Below are 26,422 nucleotides of genomic sequence, written 5' to 3' on the forward strand. Positions count from 1 at the left end.
GCGCGCAATCTTAGTTTAGTACAAGATTCCGTATATTTATTGTGAAATTATCATTTCATTCCCATGTATCTTTTCGCGCCCGCCTGCGTAGATTTGAAGAAGAACGAATATAAACAGAAATAAAAGTAGGTCCAGTTCTGGAGTAGGTGCGACTTTGCGCGCAATATTGCAGGCAATGTTGCTGAAGTAGGATCGTTTTCTACTTCAGCAACATTTACGACATGGCTCGCAACATCCATTGCCTGCAACATTGCGCGCGATGTCGTACCGTGTGTCCATAGCTTAGGTAAGTACGCGTTTAAGTTTGGTTGCTACCGACTGTACAGGCATCCTCATTGCGGGGCATAATTTGAAAATACGATAAATTTACATGTATATTGGCCTAATTAATCTCAGCATTTTAAATTCAGTTCCTTTTATCACAAAAAAAAAAGAAAAAGAAAAAGAAAGAAAGAAAAGAAAAGAAAAGAAAAGAAAGAAGGAAAGGAAGGAAGGAAGGAAGGAAAGAAGAAAGAATGAAAGGAGAATCGGGTTTTTGATGGTCCATTTGCTGTATCCATCCATATATCCATTTCAAAGCAGGCAATACATGTTCAATAAACAGGAAAGATATGATTAAAAGTAGATTCATTTTTAATGGTTCAATTGTTGCATTCACTTTCTATTCTATTCACTATAATCTATCCTTTTTCAAAATGTTCAGTTACTAAGTCAGTGACAGAATATTTAAATAGTATTATAAAGATGAGATTACTTTAAGACTGAAAGGAAGATCCATTTAATATGACGAGGGGTGGGCATTTGACTGCTTCTAAAATCGGGGGTTCTGAAAAAATCATTTTTCAAAATTCAACACCTTTCTTGTCCCCCTAGTCATATTACTGTGCGGACACAATAACCGGGACCACTTGAATTAAACTGACCAATCAGATAACAGTAAACTAGACAAAGATTGAACTCATAACAGCGTTAGCGAATCAGATTATCACGTTCTCACGCTCTTATAATATCGATGCGCTATCTGATTGGCTGGTTAAAAAATATTGAACTAAATGTCGCAATATGATTGGTTAATGATACTAGTTTATCGAAGTAGTCCCGATTGGAGTATCCGCACAGGAAATGAACCTTTCATAACACGTACGCTACATGGAATTACCAAAACCTGAAACAATTTCTAAACTTCCTCCCCGCAAAAATTTTTTAAAGATTTACTTTGTGTGATATTTTTGAACGGTTCCATGTCACAGTCATACCCATATTGCGGTGATATCCATTAATTCTAAAGTGTCATGGGTTTTCGACTGAGTCATTGTAAATATCTTTGCGTTCAAATCAAACTTACATCTCTTGTTAAATTGCTCTAGTAGCTCGCCAGCACGCAAATAATTTTTGATAGAATTATTGGATTGCAACCAGATAACTAAAAATCCCTTTAGATATAAATAACAATAGAACAGCCGCCTTGTTGGTTGATCTAACAAGAGAAGCTAATGAGGAATGTTTTGTTATCGTCAACCAATCTTGTGCTGTGAAACACTGACAGATTTCGATACGCTGTTAGAAGAACCTGCGTTTAATTGAAGTAAATCGTTTTCGAACTGGGAGTAACTTGATATCCCGCTATATTAGCAGGTTCAAAATAAGAACTGATTTAACTTATTTATATCTAATTCAAACCGTTAACTAGGTGCTTGAGTAGCTGTAAGAAGGATTTGCGCTCTGTCTTGTGGTAAAGAATGCAGTAGGGTCTCGAAATCTTGAGGATATTGTTGACGAACACTCTTGGTCATGTTAACTAATCCTGCACGAACATCTGAGGAAGAATATGAAAAAATATTAGGTTATGAGAAAATCAAAAAATTCAAAAATAAAAGAGATGGTTTGTTCTTTTTCAACATGAATAGCAGTTTTGTTATATTTAATTTTTCGAGACCAATTGCGCTTTTTAAAGGTTCCTATTAAAAATACAATCTGACAAAAATCATTTATTGCAACAAACAGAATAATTAGCAATGAGTCCTCGAGAACAAGTGGAATATTAGTCAATAGCCTGTTCTTTCCGAGATAAATTATATACAACACAGTAGCTCAAGGCCTATTTAGAATCAATTTTATTCTCGGCTATCTACAATGCTACTGATGAGCAACTTTAACTGTTTCCAAAGGATAATTTTCTTGCAATTTTAAGGACAGAAACGCGGAAGAAAATCCAAGAATACTATCTTTTTTAAAGCACAGAAACTCGGAAGAAAATCCAAGAATATTATGTTTTTTAAAGCACAGAAACTCGGAAGAAAATCCGAGAATGCTATGTAGGCATTCGGACTCAATTTTACAGCATAGAAGCTCAGAAGAAAATCTATACAAATCTAAATCTTTGATCTGCAAAGGCCATCACTACAGATATACAAAAAGGACAGGAAGCAAAAACACAACAACACATTAATAAACTTGTATTCGTTGAAGACTTTTTGAGTGCGCATCCAAATTTAAGGAACTTGTATAAAATGTTTTCCAATGAGAATTCATAAAATTGATTATTCTCCTCTTTAAATCTAAAACTGGCTCTCTTTACTGAATTTGCGTTTTTCAGTTTTGAGGCCCGTCAAGTTGAATGCGCACGCAACCTTAAAAAAACGGTTTATTCTAAAATTGCAGTCATTACTGATTCCGCTTTCTGATTGGACATTGGACAAGTTTAAAATTCCCTGATAGCAGAGTCTCCCTTGTTGACGATTTTTGGCAGATTCTCTGATAAGAATTGCCAGTGAAGGAGACTCTGCTATTTTATAGATAGATAGATAGATAGATAGCTTATTAATTTCTTAAAATTATACAGCTTAAAAGATGAATTGGGTTAAACCTTTACAATACAATTGCATTAAAATATTAGATATTTACAGTGTGAAAAATAAAAAACAGGGAAAAATAAATTAAAATTGGAAGTATAATACTTCATAACTTAAAGACGCACTTCTCAAGCCAAGAAATATTTTACCGTTAGCAGCAGTAAGGGGGACTCGCGATCACCATTCGGAATCGCCCGGGAATTGCCCATGTTTACGCACTAGCGTCCCCCGCGGGAATTACCCGTGTTCTGTTATATGTTGCGCGAAGATTTCCTTACTGCTGCTATGTTTGCGAAGGTTAAAATATTTGTGTCGCAAACGGAGGATAAAATATTCCTTAGATATAGATGGACACCATCAAAAGCATTAGTAACAAGACTGTGCGCCGACTGCGAACTCAGGTGCTGGACCGCTTAGACGCCGACTTTGCCTTCACGACATTTATGGAGGGAGATACAGACGAGACGATGGACGAGGAAAGAGCAGAAAGGATAATTGGCTTGATGCCCGAAGGTAATTACCGCCTGGAGTTGACGTTTATAAAGTATTTAGAAGAGTATATATATTTCCCTTTTTTCGGCAACCATTTTCGGCTACCTTTCTACTCCTACACAGGCATTCCTCGTAGGCACAAAGTAGTATTTTTTTGTGTCCACTGCGCTGGCAGCAAGCACCAGAAATGTCCGTAGGGAAGTAGGTGGAGGCGAAATGCCTCTCCATGGTAGCAAGGGCCCCAAAACGAGTCCTCGTAGCAAGGGCGCGGCAAGACACCGCTCTTGGAAAATCCATAGTAGTAGCCCAAAACCTTCGACCCCTATATATAGAAGATGGAAGAGCAAAAGAGTATTTCGACTACATTGCAAGAGATGGGTATACGGGCAAAGAGTAGGCTACTAGCACATTTGCTGCTGGACAATGCCTGCGACGGAAACCTGCTGTCAGACATATCCAAGTGCGACTACTTGCGGGGCAACGAAGGACCAACCAGTCTGCAGCCGCTGGAAGGATTGCCTCCTTTCGTAGACGATGTGTTTGTCTATGGTTTTGTTTCCGAAGAGAATTTGTATGGAAAGAAGCTGCTTTGTAGGAATGCGAAGGCAATAGTCTCCAAGATATCCATTGCAGCCACGGAGACATTTGGGGTGTTCCTACCAACCAGCGTAGTGCACACGTGCAGGCAGGGAAACATAGTAGACCGCGTCTCCAATATGGCAGCCAAGTGGTCCAGTTTGCATGGAGAACCCGCCGCGGTATTCGTAGCCAAAGTAGACACCTCGGAGTTGTCCATAGAAGCCGTAGACAAAAACATTTCCAAGTTTGCTAGGCTGCTACAAGCACACGGATATGGAATATACTCCGTGGACTACACACAGGATTTCTCCGGAACTTTGGATAGAGCTGCATTGGTGCGTCGTTTGCGGGAGTTGGGATACGTGCCGCAGCATAGTAGCGGTTGGCGCAACGGTACGATTTTGGAAAACACGCATGCTGTGGGAGAACATGTTTGCACTTGGATGGAAGACGGAAAACGTACGAAAATATACAACAAAATAGTATCCAACTTCGAAGCCGGAGAAGTGCAAAACCCAGTAGGAGCGAAGTTGGCAGAGTACGTGGATTGTCCAAACGAACACCTGCGTAGAACATTCCTGCACCCAGACGTGCAGAAAAGAGGATGCAGCAGAGTGGAAATATCCATCTACGGCAAAGACTTCTCCAAATCCCACACCAATGCTATAGCGGAGACCATAGAACCTTTGCAGGACATATTCGTAGTACAGCCGCCAAAGAATTTGTGGTTGGCTCTCGCAGAACACTTGGATAGATGCTGCTGCATTTGCTGCGAAGAGACGGGAGAAATATTCCTAGCGTGGTACTGCAATTTGGGAACGCGGCGCATAGCCGGTGTGCGAGTTCGAGGCAACGAAAAGTGGGAACAATGCGTACTTTGGACGATAGCAGAGTTTGGGTTCCGAAAATGTCCTATATTCCGCGTGGATATCCTAGGAACAGACCCGGTGGAAATAGCTCCACTGCGCTGCTACACGAAGGACTCCCCAAACCATACTAGCGGAGTCCAAGTTTCCCACTCGAGTGCATGCAAATGCCCCCACCATTGCCACGATGCTGCCCCCAACGGAACACGTGGAGTGGGTTTGGCGCACAAAGAAGGCACAAAGGATCGGAGTAGAAAAGAGTCCGTTCGGCATTTTGGAAGTGCCTTCCTCCCGCAGAATATCCTTCCTGTCCAAACGAAAACGACAGCAAAGATTGGAAGACATACGGGACGATTTGGAAGGCGACGAGTGGGTCGAAGCCACGAAAAGATACCACGCAGAGCTGTCGGAACAAAGGCAGTCCATCCTGCGGCAAAAGGAAGAAGACAGGAAAGCCATAGAAAAAGAGTTGGAAAAATATAGGAAACTATTGGATAGGATTTCCAGAAGGACAGACAATCTGCGTAGATTGTTCTTTGGAGAGGAAAGCCCGTTTGGCCCAGAGACGCCTAGGGCCAAAGTGCATAGGATGGACCAAATACCTGCAGGAGACTACAAGATACTAGGATATGCGATCCCCAGAGACTTGGATGCCAACTGGTTGGCAAGAGGGCACCGCTTAGTATTGCGAAGGAATAGGGAAACTTCTGTAGCATGGGCCACAGAAGCCCTATTGGAAGCGTGTGCGGCTGGAAAGTTCGAAGCGAACGGCAACATACGCACTGCCATACCAGGAGAAGAAATATTGGTGGAGTGGCAGAACAACATAGCCACTGTCTTCGTGCCCGAAGGACCTGGTTTGGATACGTACTACGAATTGGTTAGGAAAATAGAACATCCCAAACACCCGGAAAGACTACTAGAAGTGCCTGCGCCACCCAACAAAGAATGTGTACAGGCGCTACATATGCATCCAGGCGAATACCAATGCTGGAAATACGCCAAAACCACCTACAGAAAAAAAGAAAGGACAATCCTATTCCTTTCCGAAAAATGCTCGGAGTGCGTTTTGGAGGGCTGCACGGTAGAACATGCTACTACTCCGGTTTGGGGACACTTTCTGGACGAGCAAAAGATAGACTGGACATCGCAGCCACCGCTATACTGCAAAATTGGTAGAGAAAAGACTACCAAAGCAAAGAAGAAAGACAGACTGGTGCACGTCTCTACTCCATCTCCGGAATCCTAGAATTTCTCTGCGGCTCCGCTGGATGTCTGTAGTAGACTACTTTGGGTGGTTGCATGCGCGTCCAAACGACAGCAGCAATGCCCAAGGCGGCAAATAGTACATTGCCGGCTATTTGCCAGTCTATTTTTGTGGATACTTCCTCTACTTCGTTCTCTATTTCTTCCACGTCTATTTTCTCGAACGAATCTTCTTCCTGCTCCATTTTGGCTAGTAGTTCCTCCTTTGCGTCTCGGAGTTCTTCTCTAGCTTTTTGGAGATCGTCCAAGACTATAGCAAAGGAATCCTGCACTTCTAGGAAATGTTTCTGCAGGTCTGTAGTTGGTGGCTTTTCGGGGATTGCTACCTCCAGACCATTCTCTCGCTCTATCCTACGAATCTTTGGTATTCCTATGCCGTACTTTTTGGCTACCTTCTGCAGCCCTACTCCATTTCTCCTATCTTCCAACAATCCTGCGATTTCTTCCTCGGATAGTATTTTGGGCGTTGCCATATATATCTACGAATACGGTTCGAACATAGCTAGGTACCTATGGATCCATAGGGGTATTCCGTGGGTCCATAGGATATAGACATGTATCTCTACATAGCTGCGGGTATGGTCGCATACGTGCTAGGAAAACAAAGAACTACACAAATACTTTTGGAGATCTTGGAAGGTCTCTACCGAGCGCAAAAGACTTTGCAAGGAATTCGCATACCAGGCTACATAGCCACTTTGGCGCAACTACCACGAAATAGATAGAGGGTGTCGAAGGTTTTGGGCTACTACTATGGATTTTCCAAAAGGTAGCGGTGTCTTGCCGCGCCCTTGCTACGAGGACTCGTTTTGGGGCCCTTGCTACCATGGAGAGGCATTTCGCCTCCACCTACTTCCCTACGGACATTTCTGGTGCTTGCTGCCAGCGCAGTGGACACAAAAAAATACTACTTTGTGCCTACGAGGAATGCCTGTGTAGGAGTAGAAAGGTAGCCGAAAATGGTTGCCGAAAAAAGGGAAATATATATACTCTTCTAAACCTTCGCAAACATAGCAGCAGTAAGGAAATCTTCGCGCAACATATAACAGAACACGGGTAATTCCCGCGGGGGACGCTAGTGCGTAAACACGGGCAATTCCCGGGCGATTCCGAATGGTGATCGCGAGTCCCCCTTACTGCTGCTCCGTTAAACTATTTAGATCATGTGAATCAGTACTGAAAATATTGTGCAAGGGTTTAGGTGTACACAAAAAAAGGACCATGATCAGAAGAGAAGAGGAACCAAATATGTGAATGTTATTTAGAATCAAACTTTATTGTTTTTGCACGTAAAATGATTAATCTCGACTTTTATCTTTTTTTTTAAAGTTCAAAACATGGATGTTAAATTCCTGGATTTTAAAAAGATTTATCAGAACTTTTATCAATTCTTTTTCCAATTTTAAGAATTGGATTTTAAATTATAACATTTTTGAAGTCTACGAAATTGCCCAAACCCGAAAGTACAAGTACGGATTAAGGCTGGTGTTTAAAAGATAAAGAGATACTGTTGCCTGGTATGCAAGACTGGGCGCCGAAATATCGTCTATTCAGATTTATTTTTTAAATGTTTCTGTTTTCTTTAACAAGTCTTAAGCTGTACTGTCTCAACCGTTTGCTTCTAAGAAAGTACAAGTATGGATTAAGGCTGGCGTTTGAAAGATAAAGAGATACTGTTGCCTGGTAAAGGAGACTGCGCGTGGAAATATATGTTCCATTCAGTTCTAGTTTTTAAATGTTTCTGAATTTCTTTATAAGTCTTAAGCTGTACTGTCTCAACCGTTTGCTTCTCAGAAAGTACAAGTATGGATTAAGGCTGGCGTTTGAAAGATAAAGAGATACTGTTGCCTGGTATACGAGACTGCGCGTGGAAATATCTTCCAGAAGGTTTGAAGTCCGTGACAAGATTTCTACGCAGATGTGAGGCACGTAGCAAAATAACAAGGCCACAGTAACGTAGGCTGCCGTCGCCAAGCCACGTCTCTCTGTCTTGCAAAATGCATTGGGATTGACAATTTTCTTCTGATTGACAATTTTAGAAGACTGTGAACTGGAAATACACAAAAGTTTCAAGTGAACGAATGTCATAATGAGCGTTATGACAATAAGAAGCAGAAACCACAAAAGGATAATGACAGATCTTTGGGAAATCCAAAACGTTCGGCACAGGCTCAAAGTAACGCTGAATATCCAACAAAAGGATATGAGAAATGTCACTCTCTTCTCGTTAACGAGTGCGGTATATCTAAGACTGTAAGAGACAGCGACAAATCTGTCCACAGTGACTAAGAATAGACTCCCAAACGAAACACTAACAGCTACCATCCCAAGAAGATCTAAAACAAAACGGAAGCGCGATGTGCAAGTCCTAGAGTCTCCTGCAAAGGCTAAAAATATAGAAACGGCAAACCAAGTTTGATTCAAAATCGCCGTAATAAGATTTGCTGAAGCCAGATTGACCAAAAACCAGTTAGCTGTCACACGTAGCTCCGTAAAATACAGAACTGTGGCGATAACAACGGAGTTGCCCATGACAGATAGCACAAGCAGAAAACAGCGAAGGACAGCAGAGGCCAGGGCGAAGTTAGCGTAATGCTGGACGAGTTCTTTGTCAAGATTTAGTTGACCTTCTTTGCCAGATCCGTAGTCCATCTCATATTGAGCATAAACGTGGCAAGCTTCATTGGCTAATGAAGAATTCATGGTCTTTACTACTATGGTTGTTTTTTAAAGAAACTTCTTTTTCGCTAGGTGAGACCAAATGTGAATGGCATTGGCTGTCGTTGTGCTTTTAGTATCTTTTTGCCAGGTGACGCCAGATGTGATTACAACACTGTTTGAAATCTGATTGGTTGGGAGCGCGTGCATTATTATAGAACACAGCACGCACGCGCACGTTCCTTTCTAAAATAATGATAAAATTTCTTGCTGTGTTGTGTGAGTTATAAAGCAATTATGGATTGGCAGAACACTCGAGAAATGCAAGAATAACTTTGCTACGCGTTTTGCTTGTCCGGCTGTTTCGCAAGGGACTCGCAAGACATGAAGATAATGAAACAAAGGATAATGAATTTGGACCTAAACAAACCTTGTAAAACAAAAACCTTAACCCAGAATACAACAAAGCTTGCTATGGTAAGAAAGACCCGCTTTTCCTAACCCTTCTCTCATGACGTTCTTTCAACACCTGCTAGTGGCTTTGTTTTTTGACCATATTGGCTTTAAAATGGCGATAGGAAGTTTCTATCCATACCATATCGGTACTTTCAATAATACAAGAAAAGTCTTGTCCTTGTGCTGTCTTTTCAGGTGTTTCCCAGCGCGTGTTTAACACTTCTGTCCGAGGTGAGTTGTCATGTTGTCTAAGAAAGCTATAAAAAATTGACCCAAATTGACAGGTATAATAACTTTATCAATCTTATTAGAGCAGAAGGAGCAGGACTCAGGACTCCGGGACATAATAACAGGATGAACACGAAAAAATAAAGCAAGAATTAGCTATATTATAAATATACCCCAAAACCCGAATTTTTATTCAAAAACATTTTAAACTGGAGAAATGAATAATTTCTCTTTTTCATTATGCAAATTATACCATATTGACAGAAAGTTAACGGTAGTTAAAGCTCGTTAATATTTTTCATGTCTGGGTAATTCATTAGGTATTCATTTATTTGGAGACTACAAACTTAAGGAAATCTTTCCCTGAGTCTTTCAACACATGGATTACTTTAGTGATGCTACCAGTGATGATTGTCAAAGGCTTCTGGATGTGATTTTTACGATCAGTCATGTTAAGGGGGAGTGTTAAAAAAGCGAAAAAAGAGAAAAAGCTTCGAGCAATGGTGTAAAGGTTCTAGATTATCTCGAGGACTATAGTCAAGATGCGTGACGTTCAAGTTCTAGATTATCAGTTTATTCAGAGTTCAGTCAGTCAATGATTTCACAATTCCACGTTACAGGATTAATTTCACGAGTTCAGGTTTTCACGATTTCAGGTTTTCACGATTCGCTAGAATGACAATTGCAAAACCTTATATGAGAATATATTCTGTCCAAGAAAAACGGAATCAATATACTTACACATATGTGCTGTCCTGAAGATAAAATCATTCGAATTCCGGATTCATTTTTTAAGAACAACAACTTGTCTACTCTTCCCTATATCAACTCTGCCCCATTCCCACGAGCTCCTTTTCTCTCTTCCACAGGGAACCCGCTTCTATCATGCATAAGCTATAACATTCCGCCCCCTATGAACGGTCTATACTAAAACGTTCATACTATAACAGTTTCGACTAAATTATAAACGCAAAGTCTGAGTCTCTTGGTTCAAACGTCATCTTCATCTTCGGCTTCCAACAAGCATAACTTGTGGATTGGACGTCGGTAGCTGTTTTCCTTAGTCTTCACTTCTACACTTCGAACCAAACCATCACTTCCTGGGAACACCTTAGTAACTCTGCCTAACGGCCATTTGTTCCTTGTAGGGTTTTCGTCAGCTACCAGCACCAAATCATCAATCCGTATGTTTCTCTTTGGTTGTCGCCATTTTTGTCTCTCTTGCAGTGAGGGTATATATTCTTTCAACCATCTCTTCCAGTAATGGTTGGCTAACAACTGTGCTTGTCTCCATCGTTTCTTGCTGTGTTTGTCCGATTCGTCTATCATCTCAGAGGGTAGGTTGGTGGTTGGACGGACGTTCAGGAAATGACTCGGAGTTAACGGTTCGTCATCATCAGGATTCGGCGGATTTCGAGTTAGCGGTCTGCCATTGGAAATGCGCTCCGCCTCGGTAAATACGGTATGTAGCACTTCTTCGTTGACTGTCTCTTGTCCCATTATGGCTTTGATGCTTCTCTTGACAGTTTTCACAAGCCGTTCCCATACACCTGACATGTGTGGGGCTCCTGGTGGGTGAAATACCCATTTGCATCCGCGTTCCATCAGCTCCCCCGCAATCTTGCGGGAGTCTATCTCTTTAATGGCTTCCTTGATTTCTCTGTCCGCCCCGACAAAATTTGTTCCATTATCCGATCTTATTTCTTTGACGTGACCTCTTCGGTTCAGGAACCTTACCAAGACCATGATAAAGTCGTCAGTTTCCAGCGATTTTGCGACCTCCAAGTGGACGGCGCGGGAGTTCATGCACACGAAGATGGCTCCCCATCTCTTCTCGGTTACTCGTCCTCTTCCTCTCTTGATATGGAAGGGTCCAAAATAATCTACCCCTGTGTAGGTAAATGGTGGTTCATATGGGGTTAAGCGAACTTTTGGTAGCTCACCCATTTCTTGGTTTGTCGTTTGAGGTCTCTGTTTCTTGCAATCGATACATCTTCCGAGGATTCTTTTTATGGCAACTCGTGCTTGGATTACCCAGAATTGTTCTCTCAGGAGGGCTAGCACTTGCTCTTGACCACAGTGTCCGTTCTTCTCATGCAAGTAACGTATCAAGATTGTCGTAACGTGACTCTTCCGAGGCAAAATTATTGGGTGCATTGCGTCATGGGAAATTGGTGCCTTAGCCAATCTTCCACCAACACGAAGTAGACCATCATCATGTAACTTTGGGCTTAGACTTGCTGTGGGGCTGTGTCCTTAAACTTGTTTCTTCTTCTTGAGGCTCTGCATTTCTTCGGAAAAGGCTTCACGTTGCACGATCCTAGCAACCTTCAATTTAGCGTTCTGCAGGTCTTCAGTAGAAATACGTTTCTCTTTCACGTGTCGGGACTTGATCCATTCGGTGAATTTGACAAGCCAGGCAACTCGGCGCAGGAGTACTATCCAGTTGGAATACCTCCTTGTAAGTTCCTCCACAGATGATCTGCGTTCAGGTACGGTCAGATAAGCTTCTTTCTTAACTTCCAGATCTTGTACGCTAACTTCTTCAAACTTGTTCTCGGGCCAGTTCTCTTTCGTCTTCCACAGAAACTCTGGTCCTTTAAGCCAGCGTTGGTTCTTGAGATATTCTTCAGTGTCAAGACCACGGCTTGCATCATCTGCAGGATTGTCCTTGCCTGGACAATGTCTCCACTGTTCGGGCAGTGTTTCCTCTCTGATTTCGGTCACTCTGTTTGCGACGTATGTTTGGAAACGTCGAGTTTCGTTTCTGATATAGTTTAGAACTATCATGGAGTCGGTCCAAAATGTTACTTGTTGGACATCAAGCTCTAGCTCTTTCCTCACTGTCTTGTCAAGACGCGTTGCAAGTACCGCTGACTGCAATTCAAGACGAGGGATGGTGAGGGTCTTGATAGGGGTGTTTCTGGACTTAGCCATCACAAATGAGCATTCGATTCTTCCATCATGATACTCGGCTCTCAAGTACGATACTGCTACTGCTTTCTGTTGGTAGTTCTTGGAGTTTCAGATCGAGGAAGGACGTGGCTTTCTTTTCTTCTGGTATTTCAGCTAGGACCTCGCGGTCGTTGCTGATGAACTTCGTTAACTTGAAGCCTCCTTTCATACACAGCTGTGTCAGTTGGTCAGCCATGCGCGTTGCAGCGTCCGCATTAGGTAACGACTTTAGGACGTCATCGACATAAAAGTTGTTCTTTACAGTGTGAACTGTCGCAGTATCGAAGTCGTCGCTGTTGTCATCCGCTGTTTTCTTCAGGGTTGAGTTTGCTGCACACGGCGAGTCTCTTGCACCAAATATATGGACTGTCATCACATACTCTTCAGGAGGATCATCAGCATCTCCACTCCACCATAAGAATCTTAGAGAGTCTTGATCTCTTTCACGTACTCCGACTTGATGGAACATGCTTTCGATGTCCGCTACAAGTGCAACTTTGTCTTCACGGAATCGCAGTAATACGCCAAGCAGACTGTTCGTGTAGTCGGGTCCCTGAAGCAGATTCTTGTTCAATGACGTACCTTCATGTTCAGCAGCGGCGTCGAAAACAATACGCACTTTTCCTGGCTTATTAACGTTCGTAACTCCGAAGTGAGGTAAGTACCATGTTCGCGGTCCAATCTGCGAAGTTTCTTCAGCGGAGAGTTTGCGCGCGTATCCTTTCTCGATGTAGCCATTCATGGTGTCACGATACACTTCTTCGAACGCTCGATCCTTTTGAAACCTTTTCTTGAGGCTCAACAGTCTCTTTTCAGCTTGCTCGCGATTGTTTGGCAATTTCACATCATCTTTCTTCCACAGCAGTCCGGTCTCGTAATGTCCTTCTTTAAACACTGTTGTCTCTTCAAGCTTCGCTACTGCTCTCAGATCTTCTCTTGAAAGCACCTCTTTTTCTTTGACATTCTGTCTTGTTCCATAGTCATCTATCTTCCAGAATCTTTCTATCTGTTCACGTAACTTCAGGTTTTCTATGTCCGTAAAGTGCAAGTCAAGTTTCGTTCGTTGTGTTTTTCCTTCAATAGTACCCGTAATGACCCACCCAAGGGGCCCTCTCTGAGCCTGGAGCTTACAGGTAGGTTCATCAGATTTCCGTACTTCAATTATCTCGTGTGCTTCGTCAACATCCTTGCCAATCAACACAGATACCCGCGGGACTTCTACTTCCGGTACTTCAATGTCTATCAGATGAGGGTACGCATTTCTGTTGATATTGGAAGGCAAGAGGTCTTCAAAAATGCTGAATTTTTGTGATATCAACCCTTCCTCTACTGTGATTGGTTGTCCTTCGCCATCGGCAGACTGTATCCGGAACTCAGCCAGTTGGAACTCTTCTTCTTCTTTATTCATCAGCGTATTGACCGATATTCTTTTCTTTCTTCCTTTGAGTCCTATCATCTCTGCCACTTCGGCGTCAACTACGGTGGCACGGGACCCGTTGTCCAGGAGTCCATACGTCGTTATCGCACTTCCATCCGGCGCGGAGATCTTTATCGGTACCACGTGCAGAAGTATACTTTTGTCTGTATTTCGTACGTTGGTTGCGTACTGGTCGGTTTTCCTCTGTTCAGGAGCAGGCCTCTGGTCGTTACTCGGTGGATCCTTTCTTTGTTCCCTTTCTTCAGCTTTCTTGTCGACTGGGGCTGCTTTCGGTCTGAGAAAGTTTTGTAGCAGCTTGTGGTGGCGTCGCTCACTTCCGCATCCACAGTTCTCGTTCGATTTGCATTGTGTTCTTAAGTGTCCCGCTTTCAAGCAAACATGACACAGTTTATTATTCTTCACGACGTTCCATCTGTCCGTGATGTCTTTCCTTGCGAACTGTGTACAATGTAGAAGGTCGTGGCTTCCAGAGCAGCAGACACAGCGACCCGGCGTACTTGCGTTTTCTGTTTTACTACCGGCTTGATACGCTTCCTTAGGTCTGACGTCGGTCGTGAAGGTGGCGGTTTTCAGCGGAGGTTGAGCTTTCATTACCTTGTGAGTGAATCTCATTGGTCTAGCAGTGTTCGTTTTCGATTCACTGTTCCGTGATGAAGTTGTAGTGACAAAGGCGGGATCGTTCTTGATTGCTGCTTGTCTTTTCACAAATGCCGCAAGGTCCTTCAACTTCGGTGACATCCCTTTCTCTCTGATGAAGTACAGGGTATCTCCCCACCTTGCTGATAGGTAGTTTGGCAACCTACTTACGATCAGCTTCAGGTTCGACGTCGTGCTTGCTTCAACTTCGTATTCTCCTTCCAGCTTCTTCGATGCTGATTCAAGTTGTTCTGCAAAGTTACGTAGTCCTTTGTTGTCATCATGGGCTAACTTTGGACCAATGGTCAGTTTTTCGATACATGCGGCTGCAACCGCGGATGGGTGTCCGTATCGTTCCTCTAGCAGCTTCACAATATCGTCGTACTTGCATCCAGACGCTCGTTGAACTACTTCATACGCTTCTCCGCAGACAAATTTCGGTAAGAACTCCAGTTTTTGTCCGTCGGTCAATAATCCGTCCTCTAAATTGTCTTTCAGGCGGCTTCTAAGACTGGGGAAGTCGTCAGCATCTCCGGAGAACTTTACAGGCTGCATGGCTTGCAACATGTTCAACTTCAGCATAATTGCATTGTGGGTTGTAGTTTCTTGTAAGATGGATTCTTCTCTTCGAGGTCTCTCAGAATGGTATCTTTCGTCGGCCATAACGTTTTGGGCGTGGCTCTTGTCAGCGCTTTCTTCTTGCATGTCGTACCTCTTAGGAACGTGGGAGTTTCTCCAATATTCATCGTACTTCTCGGGGCATTGGGAGCTTCTCTGGTATTCATATTCGTATTCTCGTTTTATTCTTTCATCGCGGTCATCCGGTACATGGATGCGTGTGGTTTCGTTCACGACCCAATCAGTGGTCTGGTCTTCCTTTGTCAAGGGGGTGCTTGTGTAAAGGCATGGTCCACGTGGTAATTCTAGATCGGACTCTTCATCCTCTGACATAAATTCGGCTTCCTTTTCTGCTATCTTGGCTTCAAATCTCAGTTTTCTTACTGTTTTTTGCTTCTCTAGTTCAATGTCTATCTTGCGCTTTTCCATTTCCGCTTCCAATTTTGCTATTCCTTCAGCTTGTTCTGCCATCATTTTCTTCAATTCCGCGTTTTTCTGTAGTTCTCGTTTCTTCGAAGAGCTCAGCGATCTAGTTTTCGACTTAGTAGACCCCCCTGCGTAGGAATATCGGCTTATTGTCTCATTATCTCTTTGTCGGCGAACTGGCGCCTGCTCGTCTTCTCGACATTGTTGTGCCTGTCTCAAACGCTCGCATGCGGCATAGGCACACTTGTGATAATTATCTTTGGCATATTCGTGTTGTTGTTTTACTCGTAATAGTTCTGTTTCACTTACATCTTCCTCGATGTAAACACTGTATTCATTTCTGTACAAATCCCATGCAAGTTCTAATTTCTTTAAATAATCAACAATTTTTTCGGCTTCGAAGCATCGTTCCACGTCTCCAACTTGGTTGACAAGTCTTGACAGGTGGGATAAATATCCCGCCAAGGAATGTCGTCTTTGTGTAATCCGTTCGGCTTTACGGCCTTCGAAATCTTTCATATTTTCTTGAATAATTCTCTTACCTCTTCGGGATCCAAGATCCAACTCTCGCTCAAGTTGTCTCCCATATTCAGACGGTCCTTTTATCATGTTTTCAAGTTGTTTTTCTAATTCGAGGATTCTTTCATGTTGTTGCTCGATGGTCAAGTTCGGGTTTCCTTCGGCATTCATCTTGTGTTTTCTTTCTCAATCAGTTCGTTCAGATTTGACGATATGTCAAATTTTGTAAAGGTTCTAGATTATCTCGAGGACTATAGTCCTCGAGATAATCTAGAACCACTACAAATGGATAACTATTGATAGACAAGATTAAGACAATATCTATTTTTCCTACTGTGAATCGAAAAATCATGGGTCGGTGTTGCGCAGGCGTCTCTTTGACTCCAGACTCGGTGTCGTATGTGAGTAGAGTTGTTCGTTGGCTCTATAAGGCTTCTTCAACAATCTTTAGTGCAACCAATCCAACAAAGAAAAAAAAAATCCTGATCTGAAGATCTGAAGCCACAGGAGTTTACGGAAGACCTTAATTAATCAGCCATGGAAATGATGCGTCAGGCTGTTTTGTGGCGTTTTTTGGAAATTTCTGGATGAATCTTCCCGGAAATATGGAAACTGACTCTTCAAAAGGATTTTAGCGCTATACAAACCTTTCTAGTTTGTTAGTCGGTTAAATGGGTTTATTTGGCAAAATGGTTCGGTTGCGCTCGAGTAAAAAAAAAAAAAGATGTAAAATGTGATGGTTAACATGCGCGCAGCATGATATTATGAAGCGCCAATGATTACGCAGTGCCATAACACGTTTTCCATTAACAAATTCAATTCAATTAATCATTTTTGTTAAATCGGCGAAGATGAGGATGTAAGTTAGCGCCATTCAAAAATAAAACAATTCAACTAATTCCGCCTGAGATTCTAATTCCTACTCAATAATCAATGAATTCTTGATTCAAGAACTAGAAATCCATGTCTCGCTGCTATTCTAGTTGAGAAAAAAAGAAAGTAAAAAAAACAAAAACGAAAACCTTGAAAAAACCACCACCAAGTGTAAGGAACAAAACTAAAGAAACTGCTTCACTATTAAAAAGCACCACAAAAAATAGTAAGAATAACAACAACATTGAAAACACCTGTACATAAAAAGAAAAGAAATACGACAACAACAAACAAACAAGAAAGAAAAAAACGAAACAAACAAAACAAAACAACAAACAAACAAAAAAGAAAAAAACGAAACAAACAAAACAAAACAACAAACAAACAAAAAACAAACAAAAACAAAGGAAAAATGACCTCAGCTTCCTAAACACCGACGCAGCTCACACTAGTTTTTAACTACTTATCTCATCAGTTTCCTAAATAGTTTTCTTTTTGAGGAGAACTGAACATTCATGGATATCTAAAAACAAACAAAGGAAAAAAGACCTCTTTCCTAAACACCGACGCAGCTCACACTAGTTTTTAGCTAGTTATCTCATCAGTTTCCTAAAAGGTTTTCTTTTTGAGGAGAACTTAACACTCTCGGATATCTTAAGAGAGGTCATAGGGTGCCTATGCACTTCCTTTCTAGCTCATAGTTAAACTAAAAATTTCTCATTACTAAGAAGGTGCCTAGTTTTAATAATTTTTGAGCCCCCTATTGTGGGGCAATAATAAACCTAAAATACTTTGAGATCTTAAGAGAGAATTCTTTTCGTATTCAAGCAGTGGGCGCCGAAACCTATTTTATTGAAGAAAGGCTGTTGCACAAGGCTAAAATCTTGTTATTCAGAAAGGTTTAACTTGTTTGGAAGTGGAGATGACCGATGAAAGTGGAATCAAAGTGTTAACCCAAAGCAAAAATTGTATTCGAAAATGAGATTTAGGCCTTCATTTGACAAAGTAACATTCTAACGCAAATGCAACAAAACATCTTTGTACAATTGAAAATACCGCTTCAAACAGGCATTTTATCATAGTAAATCAGTTTCTAACTGTTTAAAAAAGGTTTTGAGTGTTAACCCAAAACGAAAATTGGGATCAAAACTCTTACGAAAGTCTAGTTTTTGGCGCTTTTTGCCATTATTGCTCATTATTGAAAAAAAATTTCCTCTTAATATACAATTTGCTTTTTAATGGAAGAACAGTAAATCTGATATTAGTACAATACCTTCTTGAAGGTCAGGTGACGGTAAAACTTGAGCAAAGATTCCTAAAATATGACCAAGATGTTGCATGACCTTCAAGATAAAGAACCAATCAAAACCATTAGTGCTAATGAATCAAATTTTGTACTTCCAATATTTGAGGTCGTCCAATTTTGTTTATCCCCCGTATGGTTATATACCGAATAGGCCTCTTTACCTTGGGCGTAATGTTTTTCCATTTCAGACCACGTGTCATTCCCTAGAGTATCATTTCTTTGTTTGACGGTTATACATTAGAAGACATGGCAACAAGAATCTTATTCTCAAGGGAATGACACGTGGTCTGAAAGGGGCAAAACATTACGCTTAAAGGTAAAGAGGTCTGTTGACTTCACTCAGTCCTATTACCAATATTTATCATGGTCATGAGTATCATCACCATCACCATCACAATCATCACCACCACCAACACCACCATCATCTTTTTTTTGACAACCATATCATCTTTACCATGAACAATAATATCTGCTAACACAAGGAAAATCAAAATCAACACGTTTACCATCACCATGGTCATCACCATCATCACGATCATTCTTGTCATCATCATCATCATTATCACCATCACCACAATCATCTTGTGTTACCCCACAATTCAAATTAGTTGCGTGCAAAGTTGCATGGAAAATGTTGATTAGTAGAGAGTTTTAGATTTACGTTCACGGCAAACGTGAAACGTCAGTTGACCAGTAAAAAATTCTTTTAAATTACTGAAAAAGAATCGCAAAAAAGTCCAAGTAGTAGAAAAACAAAAGAGTATTTGCGCTTGGTGAGAAGGTTTGGAAATAGTAAAGTAAAATACAGGAAAACTATGAAAACGTGGTCACGTTTGCCTGTTGCGGGGAGAAAAAAAAGTCAATCTAAAACTCTCTAGTGTGTCCGCGTGTGCTGACCTGTGGATGTTGATCGCTAAACAGTTCAATAATACACGAATAGACGGTAGGATTCTCCTCAAAATCCTCCTTGAGCGGTAAACATTGGATAATCATTGGAAACACCTGTCGAAATAAATACCATGTAAATAGTTACTCACCGAAGGTCACATGCTAGAAAATAACTGATATTGAATGTTTTTTTTTACAATTGACAGATGAAGAAATAGAAAACGCGCGCGGGTGCTGTGTGCTGTCATAAAGCACGCGGGGGTTGGCAGAACACGAGAGAAGTGTTAGGAGAAGCACGACGCGTAGCGGAGTGCTTCTGAACACTTCTCGAGTGTTCTGCCATTCCCCAAGTGCTTAATGACTGCACACATCACATCACAGCAAGCAAGTTTTTTATTTCTTTTATAAAATACAAATTACAATAATAGGGAATGACGCAACGGAAAGTGCGCGCGCGTGCAATGTACTCTCATAAAGCACGCGCTCCAAACCAATCAGAACGCGACATTCATAACGGTTATTTCATAATGCATAATGGTAGATCCGGGAGGTTGTGAGCAATTTGCGGGGATTTTTTTTGATTTGTCCTAGCAACATCATTAAAAAAAAACTTGTTGCAGGCTCAATTGCAATATTGGCTTTGCACCATCACGTGATGGCAGCCTTAACAGGAGGCAGGGACAATTGAATCTGGTCTAATCTAATTTACATGAGAAAGAATTGAGTTTCCCAAGGTAGAACGAATCTATTGTTATACCTCCTGTCATGGCTGCCATCACGTGATGATACAAAGCCTCTATAGAGCAAATGTTATACATGTGCGGTACTCAAATCTCCATAATGCATCGTAATTTCTGATAAACGTTGTCTATTTTAGAGGTGCGCGCGAGACACATTTATTGCTGATGGTTTGTAATCATTTCCAAGATAATAAAGTAACAGAGACATGGTCATGTTGGTAGTATTGAATAAATGGATGCTAAGATCAGATATCTTATATGTTATACAGTTACCACCAACATGGCCGCGTTGACGTAACGGACAAACGAAATATATAAATGGGGCGAAGGTCGAGGAAAAAATTGGGTCGAGTTGTTGTTGTGGGACATTATGGGACTGTTTTAGGGGGCATAATAGACGCCATCTGGAATAATGTCCCCTAAGGCAGCCCAACAATGCACTGTAATGCCAAATCGATTCAGCTTCCCCCTCAGTCTCGTAATGGCCAATACTGTACTTGTGTCCAGATAATTAAGCTAATCACCTTGTCAAGGGGTACCGCTGACCGTTTCGCCATAATCATCCGGCTCACAGCACCACAAACATTATCTACAACACGACCAGGCTGTTCTGACGAGGACATTGAGAAAAAGGCTTCCAACAACACCTGGTAATATCTGCAAGAATTGTCAAGGAAATAAAACTATATATATGATAGCACATGTTACGGTTGATGGTGTTCTACATGCAATCTTAAGTTCAATTCCTGTACTCGGCATCACATGTGAGTAGAGTTTGTTGGTTCTCTCTCTTGATTTTAAAGTTTTTCTCTGCTTATCCGGTTTTCCTTACGCTAAATTCAAATTTGATTTGCGAGTTAGTCGTGCCTCTGAATTAGATCAGCCCAGAGGTTGTTTTAGGGTTCGATCTGCGAGAGTTAGGCATGCCCTGACTTAGATCAGCCCAGAGGTTGTTTCAGGGTTTGATCTGTGAGTTAGCCGTGCCCTGACTTAGATCAGCCCAGAGGTTGTTTCAGGGTTTGATCTGTGAGTTAGCCGTGCCCCTGACTTAGATCAGCCCGGAGGTTGTTTCAGGGTTTGATCTGTGAGTTAGCCGTGCCCTGAATTAGATCACCCAGAGGTTATTTCAGGGTTTGATCTGTGAGTTAGCCATGCCATGACTTTGATTAGCTCGGAGGTTGTTTTAGGGTTCAATCTGTGAGTTAGCCTTGCCCTGACTTTGATCAGCCAAGAGGTTGTTTCAGGGTTTGATCTGTGAGTTAGCCATGCCCTGACTTAGATCAGCCAAGAGTTTGTTTTAGGGTTTGATCTGTGAGTTAGCCGTGCCCTGATTTAGATCAGGCCAGACGTTGTTTCAGGGTTCGATCTGTGAGTTAGCTGGAAAGGGTAAGAAAGAGAAAAGAATACACCAAATTGAAATATGACAACCAATTTGAATGACTATTAGTCCTAAGTCGACTAGCCTCATGTTCACGTGGAAACACAAAACTGTATTCACATGTAAGAGAGTCTAGTCAGTCCAGAACAATAGTTATTTCAAAATAGGTTGCCACTTCGATTCGGAGTATGGAGAGAGAGAAAAGCTAGGAAAGGGAAAAGAAGTAAAAAGGATGGAAGAGTAGTATAGGATAGGGCGTTGGGAAGGAACAATGAGATAACGATTGTAAATAATCAGAGAAAATAAGAAAAATAAATCGTAATGTCGTAACATAATTTTGGCGAGTTATGTAGGAAGAACCAACAGAGTAACATTTTACTGTTTGATAAGGATACGGAACCATAACATCACCGCCATTCATGACGAGTAGTCCCAGTCCATATGTAGCATTACTTCGTACTTCATCATCCGGGTCTTTGAGTGCTCCAACAAAGACTGGGTACAGGTGTTGGACAAAAGGAATGGTCGCTGGGCCAAGTGCCAAAACAACCTTGAAAATAAAAAAATATAAAAATAATGCTACATTTTGAATGCTATCAATTCAGTTTTGAATGGCTATTTCACTAGTAATTTCCAATGATTGCGCAAATAAGCCAATCTTATTTGTCAGTCTGTTAAACCATCTCGATGTAATCTGAGGCAACACGAATAGCCAATCAGATAGCGAATTATTTTTTGATTAAGGAATTAATCCCATGCGTCTTTGCTCGCCTAGTCACCTAGTCTCATTTATGAGGTTTTGGGATGGGCCAGATTAAGAAGTCCCAAAATTGAGATTTTCCCCCACCTAAATCCACCTATGCTAATAGCAGTATAAATCAAATAAGACAAGAACGGTGTGGCAAATGGGAAGAACACTTAAATTTAAGAAACTCCAATGTCCATAATGCTGCTAGAATAGAAAGAAAAAAATTCAGCTTACCTCTGATATGGTACCAATGGCGAACGATTTGTCTGATGTTGGTGACGACTTGCGCTGAAGAAAACAGATGATCAGACCAAAGTTAATGAAATTTACACATTCAAAAAGAGTGTATCAAAAGTGGCATTAACGTTGTTCAAGATGCGTTATTATTACCTCCAACAGGAAGATAAACAATTAGATAAGAAATATTTTGCAAAAGACAAGACAACTAACGATTTTCTTAAGAAGAAGTGGCATGAATCCTGCGAAGTAAGGAGCGAAGGCTTGGCCACCAATAGCATTAGCAAGGGCTGGTAGACAGTCTCCCGAGTATTCGATTAACATGGCGTCGAACTCCGCCTGCTGATCGTCATCACCGTCATATGATTCGTCTTCGTCTTCTTGACATCCAGTCTAACAATCAAAAAATCAAAAATCGTTAGACTGAATATACCACTATTTCAATAGAGTTTGGGGAAGCACGGGTAGTGTGAGCTGCTCATAATGCGCCGTCTCTCATCAATGTGACCCATGTTCGAATCCTGCCAGGCTCGGTGTCGTATGTGAGTAGAGTTGTTTGTTGGTTCTCTCCTGTGCTTCAAGGATTTCTCCGAGTTCTCCGGTTTTCCTCCCTTCACGAAAATCAACTTCTGAGTTTGAATTCGATCTATCGGGTGCCTTTATCAATTGGGTTGCAAAACCTGTTAGGCATAATGCCGTACACCCAGGAGTGGTAGATGCATTAGAAGGTCTTGTTCGTATTGCATAGCAAACCCAAAATGCACAATAATATTAAGAAATAGAAAACGCGCGCGCGTGCTGTGTGCAGTTACAAAGCACGTGGGGATTGGCACAACACGAGAGAAGTGCTTCTCGACACTTCTCGAGTGTTCTGCCAGTCCCCAAGTGCTTCATAACTGCACACAGCACAGCAAGCATATAAAAAACAATAAAATACAAATTACAGTTACCGCTTATTTAGATAGTAATGACGCAATTGAAAGTGCACGCGTTTGCTGTGTGCTCTCATCAAGCACGGGCTCCCAACCAATTAGAACGCGAGATTTATAACAGTTAATTCATAAATACATAAAGAATCTCTTTGTTCGTGCGTTTTTCCGATATATTTTGTGCTGACATTAATTACATATGATCCATAATACATTTTGGGTTTGACATGCAACAAGCACCAAAATCGTCAACAACCCTCACGACAAGCATGGCAAGTGCCATCAAGACTGAGAGACATTATAGTTGAGCAGTTTACTGTTTCCAGGAAAAGCAGAAAGAGACATAGACAGGCTACAGGAACAAATATTTTCCTTTCCTACTGTAAACCCACACGAAACTGATATGAACCACTTGTCTCTAAGCAACCTGCCACGCGGAGAAACGCAACGTTCTTCGAGTGCAAAGTTGCGGGCATCAATATTTCGATGCAGGGTACATCTGAAATATAAAGAGCGCTAATTGGCTGGCTACCGTGTTTATATCAAAGTTCACAGACGTGCTTGCGCAAAATCGTTTAAAAATATTTTATAAAAGCAATATAAAATAGCTGCTTAAAAACAATCTTGCTTCTCTCGAGGTCTACAGCTTCTAGGTGTTTGTTTCACAATACAGAGACATGTGCGCGGTTTTTTAAATCTTTTTTTCTATGATATTTTCAACGACTTACAAAATTAATCTTTTTACCTGTTGAAGAAATATAGCTCTTACAGCCGCAACGATGGAGTCCACGTGACCTTCACCGACCAGCGCAGCACCCTTCATGTTCGTTAGCATCTCGTTCAACGCCTGAAGAGTTGCCATGACTACTGTCCTATCTTTGTCCTTTGTAATGACGGTGATGTAGAGGTTAACAGTTGTAGCAACAAGACGTTGCACTAGGAGCAAAAAGTAAAAAAGATTACAATTGAATTATCTACAAAACAAAACAAAACGATACAAAACAAAACGAAACAAAACGAAACAAAAAGAAAACACAACAAAACGAAATAAAACAAAACGAAACAAAACACAACACAACAAAACGAAACAAAACGAAACAAAAAGAAAACACAACAAAACGAAATAAAACAAAACGAAACAAAACAAAACACAACAAACTAAAACAAAAAGAAACAAAACGAAACGAAACAAAACAAAACGAAACACAACAAACCAAAACAAAAAGAAACAAAACGAAACGATACAATACAAAACACAACACAACAAACCAAAACAAAACAAAAAGAAATAAAACGAAACGATACAAAACAAAACAAAACACAACACACCAAAACAAAACAAAAAGAAACAAAACAAAACAAATCAAAACAAAACCTAACAAAACGAAACAAAAAAAAAACATAACATGTAAAATAACAAAACGAAACGAAACAAAAAACAACAAAACAAAACAAAACTGGATAACAAGCAAGCGCATAGACTTACAGGGTGTTCTATCTTGAGTTTGACTCTCTTCCAAGACCTTATGAAAAACAACACAGAATTGACCCAAGGCTGTTACAGCACCTTTACGCACTCCTGTATGTGGAAACTAGAAACAAAACAATCGTCAACAGTCAATCATGGGAAAATCAATCCTTTTTACGAAAAGGTTTCTCAATGTTGCGGCATGTCGTACCGTGTTCGTGCCGTACGTCAGTGCCGTACGTTTCCCACTCACAATTCCCCACTCTAAATATCACTGCTCTTTTTTAAGTGTCATATCCTTATAAATGTTATATGTTCATATAATATAAACATCCCTGACACGGACTGACTGCTTACTTGTACTAGCCGTAAAACCTCACAATTCCCCACTTTAAATGTCACTTCTCTTTTTTAAGTGTTATATCCTTATAAATGTTATATGTTCATATAATATAAACATCCTTGACACGGACTGACTGCTTACTTGTACTAGCCGTAAAACCTCTTTAGAGACTTCGTCGAGATATGGAAGGAACTTGATGCTGGAAAACATAAAGAAATTTTCATTACTTCTTTTGCGAACTGCCATTCATGTCATATCATATTCCTTTTCTACGTCCTTCCTTCTTGCTTTTTGTTCTTTCACCCATTTTCATTTTTCTCTTTCTTTCATTTTCTTCCATTATTTAACAATGATAGTTTGATTACCCTGTATTTTCTGCTAATTCTCCTAAAGCATTACACGTATCTTCTTTTTCTTCCAAATAAGAATTTTCCACGCTATATCTGTAGATCAAAAAGGAAACCAAAATTAATATAACCATAACAAATATGGACCTTTATGCTTGAATGCGAGGTCAAGCGGGGAAATCTATCGATCCAGTCCTCATGGCTGCCGATTGTAAAGGCCCTTTACACCTACACTTCCAGAAGCCTTTTCGTTAGGTTTTTTATCATGTTAATTTTCACTATTGTCTTGGTATTCTTAAAGGAGTTTTGGCATTTAAATATGAAAATAGAGTTATAAAAGGATTGTGGTAGTATAGGTATAAAACACCATTAGGGTTAGGGTCTGTTCGCAGTCGTACTATAATAAAGATGTTAGTGTGAGCGGTTGTGGCTGTTGCACCGTACGCGCATTGTAGGTTTGTAACATGCTTCCCTCTCACATGAAAACCGCTCGTTTCTTGAAGTTAGAATTGTATCAAATGAAAGCACGACTGACCCGGTAATGTCTTCATCATCTTCCAGTTCTTCGTCTTCCACCTCCTCGTCTTCCAGCAAGAATGACGGATCGTCTTCTTCTGCGTAATGTGTCTAGAAACAACCAATAAATAAATTGAGCACGTCGATGTTTATGTACAAACTACAGAAAAGATTACACGCAATTTCCTTATATTTCAGAAACTAAGTTAAAAGCAGTCTAGCAGCTAGTTGATGTGAAGTACGATATTTAGCGATTAGTCCTCGAGCTCGATTGGCTATGAGTCAATAGCCCATGAGGGTCGTTACACGGCAAGGCATACGTCAGACCAATCATGTTGCGCGAGGATTTACTTTCCAATCAGATACATGGCATGGTCACGGTCACGCAAAGGTTACGGCACTGTGAGACCAATCACATTGCGCGAGAAAAAAACAGTCAATTAAAATTCTAGAAAATATCACGCATTTGCATTTTCTTACCACGATCCCTTCAGTAGATTGTAAAGAATCGACCATATGTTTCATTATGTCTGGTAAGAATTTCTCCATATCGGTTTTCAAGATAGTTGAAATAGATGCGAACAAACCATACCTGCAGATAGAGTAGCATGGTAAATCAACTATATACACCTTGAGTCCCGGGATTTTTTTGCATAAGAA

General features: G+C 41.0%; 1 protein-coding gene across 1 annotated transcript in view; it reads right to left on the reverse strand.

Annotated features, from left to right (window-relative positions):
• Window positions 1-615: 615 nt before the first annotated feature.
• Window positions 616-26,422, reverse strand: part of LOC116296419 (importin-4) — a 40,587-nt gene continuing 14,780 nt past the window's right edge. The window contains exons 22-34 of the mRNA XM_089034457.1: window positions 26,243-26,354; window positions 25,782-25,873; window positions 25,265-25,342; window positions 25,041-25,098; window positions 24,575-24,680; window positions 23,834-24,024; window positions 22,373-22,552; window positions 22,157-22,210; window positions 21,570-21,724; window positions 20,321-20,453; window positions 19,066-19,170; window positions 18,136-18,205; window positions 616-1,816 (exon numbers count right to left, since the gene is read on the reverse strand). Of these exons, the coding sequence (XP_088890583.1) occupies window positions 1,683-1,816; window positions 18,136-18,205; window positions 19,066-19,170; window positions 20,321-20,453; window positions 21,570-21,724; window positions 22,157-22,210; window positions 22,373-22,552; window positions 23,834-24,024; window positions 24,575-24,680; window positions 25,041-25,098; window positions 25,265-25,342; window positions 25,782-25,873; window positions 26,243-26,354 (1,468 nt within the window). The 3' untranslated portion in view covers window positions 616-1,682. The remainder of the gene's footprint in view (window positions 1,817-18,135; window positions 18,206-19,065; window positions 19,171-20,320; window positions 20,454-21,569; window positions 21,725-22,156; window positions 22,211-22,372; window positions 22,553-23,833; window positions 24,025-24,574; window positions 24,681-25,040; window positions 25,099-25,264; window positions 25,343-25,781; window positions 25,874-26,242; window positions 26,355-26,422) is intronic.

The sequence above is a fragment of the Actinia tenebrosa genome, unplaced genomic scaffold (assembly GCF_029948245.1).
Source record: "Actinia tenebrosa isolate PJP-AT-01 unplaced genomic scaffold, QUT_ActTen_1.0 PGA_scaffold2__45_contigs__length_23673736, whole genome shotgun sequence".
Lineage (NCBI taxonomy): Eukaryota > Metazoa > Cnidaria > Anthozoa > Actiniaria > Actiniidae > Actinia > Actinia tenebrosa.